Below are 2283 nucleotides of genomic sequence, written 5' to 3'. Positions count from 1 at the left end.
AAAAGGGTATCCATAGCAAGAGCAATGGCCTGATTCATAGGAAGACCAAATCTACAGAGTAAAAGCACTAGTAATACTGTGACATTTTTTTTAAAATATAAAATTTCCAAGTCAAAGTTGTATTCACGAGGACAGGAACAAGAGGGGGGCTTGGCCTTACCTCATAAGTTACAACATAAGGACAATATCTTTGTCCTTAAAAAAAGGGATGGCCAAAACAGAGACTTATTTTGCATCCCTATAATCTAAAAATACTAACTTACAAAAAAATTAGCCTTGTCATATCTTAGCCTTAAACTTGGCATCTGGAATTTGTCCAATAAGAAATGGCCCTTTGCTGCCCGTTGTAGTTCTTCGAAAGAGTAGTAGAAAGAGCTTTGTTGGCTGTCCTAGGCAAGTTTAACTAAGCTGTTCGCCTCTCTGAAGCAATGACTGACATTGACACTACCTTGGCTTAGGATTTGAGAGATTTCATATATCAAATTGACCATCTTGTAGATATTCGCCTGCTTATCCATGATCATCTGTGCAACTGCAATAGAGTCCAATTCAAGAGAGAAATTCTTATATCCATTTAGAATACACCATTGCACTCCAAATTTTACGGCAACTGCCTCTGCGATTATATTACTGCTGCAGGTAGTTGGTTGGGAGAAAGCCATGATTAGATTTACTTTGTAATCTCTTAAAATTCCACCCAGTCTTGATATTCCATTGCTTGTAGTATAGCTACCATCAGTATTCAATTTTATCATTCCTGACTTTGGCGCGTTCCAACAAATAATAATACTCTTAGGAATAGGTTGAAGCTTGCGTAAGGTGTCACAAAAATTGATCCAAGGCAATGTTAAAGTATTGCTAGGGAAAGCCTTCTTTACTGCTGCCTGAATCATCTAACTTATTTGTTGGTTCAATCTGAACATGTTAAAAAACTTTTGATCCCCATATTTGCATGGACACCATTATTTCCCTAAATGCCAGTATACTATGATTGGGACAATCTGAAGAACCAATTTATGAACTGCATTTATTGCCACCAGGAATTCAGTATGGACCTAATGGTACCCAATTGACCCGAAATACCTATAGGACCACCAAAAAAGTTCCATATTTTCCTTGCCGCATCTCCATCCACAAAGACATGTTTGATTGAGTCATTCTTAGGATTGGAACAACAAAAACATGTGGTAGTAATGTTCCTCCCAAACTTACTGATGACTTCATTGAAAGGAAGTTTATTCTGCCATAATCTCCAGGCAAAAAAAGATATTTTGAAAGGGATGCTGAAGTGTCAAACTTTACTCCTTGGCTTTGCAACTCCTTATCATATTCCAAGCAGATTTGTTTGTATATTTACCGGTTTCTTTCAAGTCCCAGTAAAGTTGGTCTTCAGTGTTCTGCCTCCCTATTTCAATGTTTAGGATCCGATGCACCAAATGATCAGGGAGAGTTTCTCTCAGCTTGCATTCATTCCATTCCCCATTAGTTATGAAAGAATTCACCAGAGTTCTGGTACTTTTAGTCGCATTAGAAACTTCAACAGCTAGTGGACCCTTCCCTGTCCAGTTATCCCACCAAAAACTACAACTTCCTGAATTAACATGCCAAATTATTTGGTCTTCAGCTTTTTTTTGTAGCTTGAGTCATGCTTTTTCCACAGGTGGGAATCTCCAAAAGCCCATTGCTTAGTTGCAGGGTGAGCTCTTACACAATACTTATTTTTCAGAAAAGTAGCTAAGAGGGATGACTTCGATCTAAATCTCCACCATCTCTTAATTGCAAGGGTATCACTAATTTCTTCCATTCTTCTTATTCCTATTCCTCCTTCTTCAGTTGGATAACATAACTTTCTCCACGAACTTCAGTGATATTTGTTGGTGTCACCATTAGAACCCCAAAAGAAGTTTGCAAAATATTTTTCCAGTAAGTTCAAGGTTCCTTTGGGAGGTACTAATGCACTAAGGTTGTATGTAGGTAGTGCTTGCAAAACATTTTTTATGAGCACTATCCTTCCTCCATGTGACAACATTCTACCTTTCCAACCATTTAGCCTTTGCATCACCTTGCTTACCATATTGTCAAAATATCCAATCTTTTTTCTTCCTACATATACTGGACATCCCAGGTATGTGAATGGGAATTCCTTCTCCATGAATTTGGTATACGCCCTCATTCTATTGATTCTTGTAGCTGCAGTCTTTGGGGCAGTGAGAAAGTAACTCTTGTTGTTATTGACTTGTTGTCCAGAGCTTTGCTCATATCTTCTTATTTGTTTTATGATCA

General features: G+C 37.9%; 1 protein-coding gene across 1 annotated transcript; it reads right to left on the bottom strand.

Moving 5' to 3' along the window:
• Positions 1–389: 389 nt before the first annotated feature.
• LOC138869517 (uncharacterized) lies at positions 390–755 on the bottom strand. The gene has a single exon (XM_070147140.1). The coding sequence runs from the start codon at positions 753–755 to the stop codon at positions 390–392; it is 366 nt and encodes a 121-aa protein (XP_070003241.1).
• Between the last annotated feature and the right edge of the window lie 1528 nt (positions 756–2283).

This window comes from Nicotiana sylvestris, chromosome 5 (genome assembly GCF_000393655.2).
Source record: "Nicotiana sylvestris chromosome 5, ASM39365v2, whole genome shotgun sequence".
Taxonomy (NCBI): Eukaryota; Viridiplantae; Streptophyta; class Magnoliopsida; order Solanales; family Solanaceae; genus Nicotiana; species Nicotiana sylvestris.
This window is presented reverse-complemented; position numbering and strand designations above follow the sequence as displayed.

Coding starts and splice junctions, on each gene's coding strand:
- LOC138869517 (XM_070147140.1), bottom strand. CDS start 755: ATGATAAAATTGAATACTGATGGTAGCTATACTACAAGCAATGGAATA.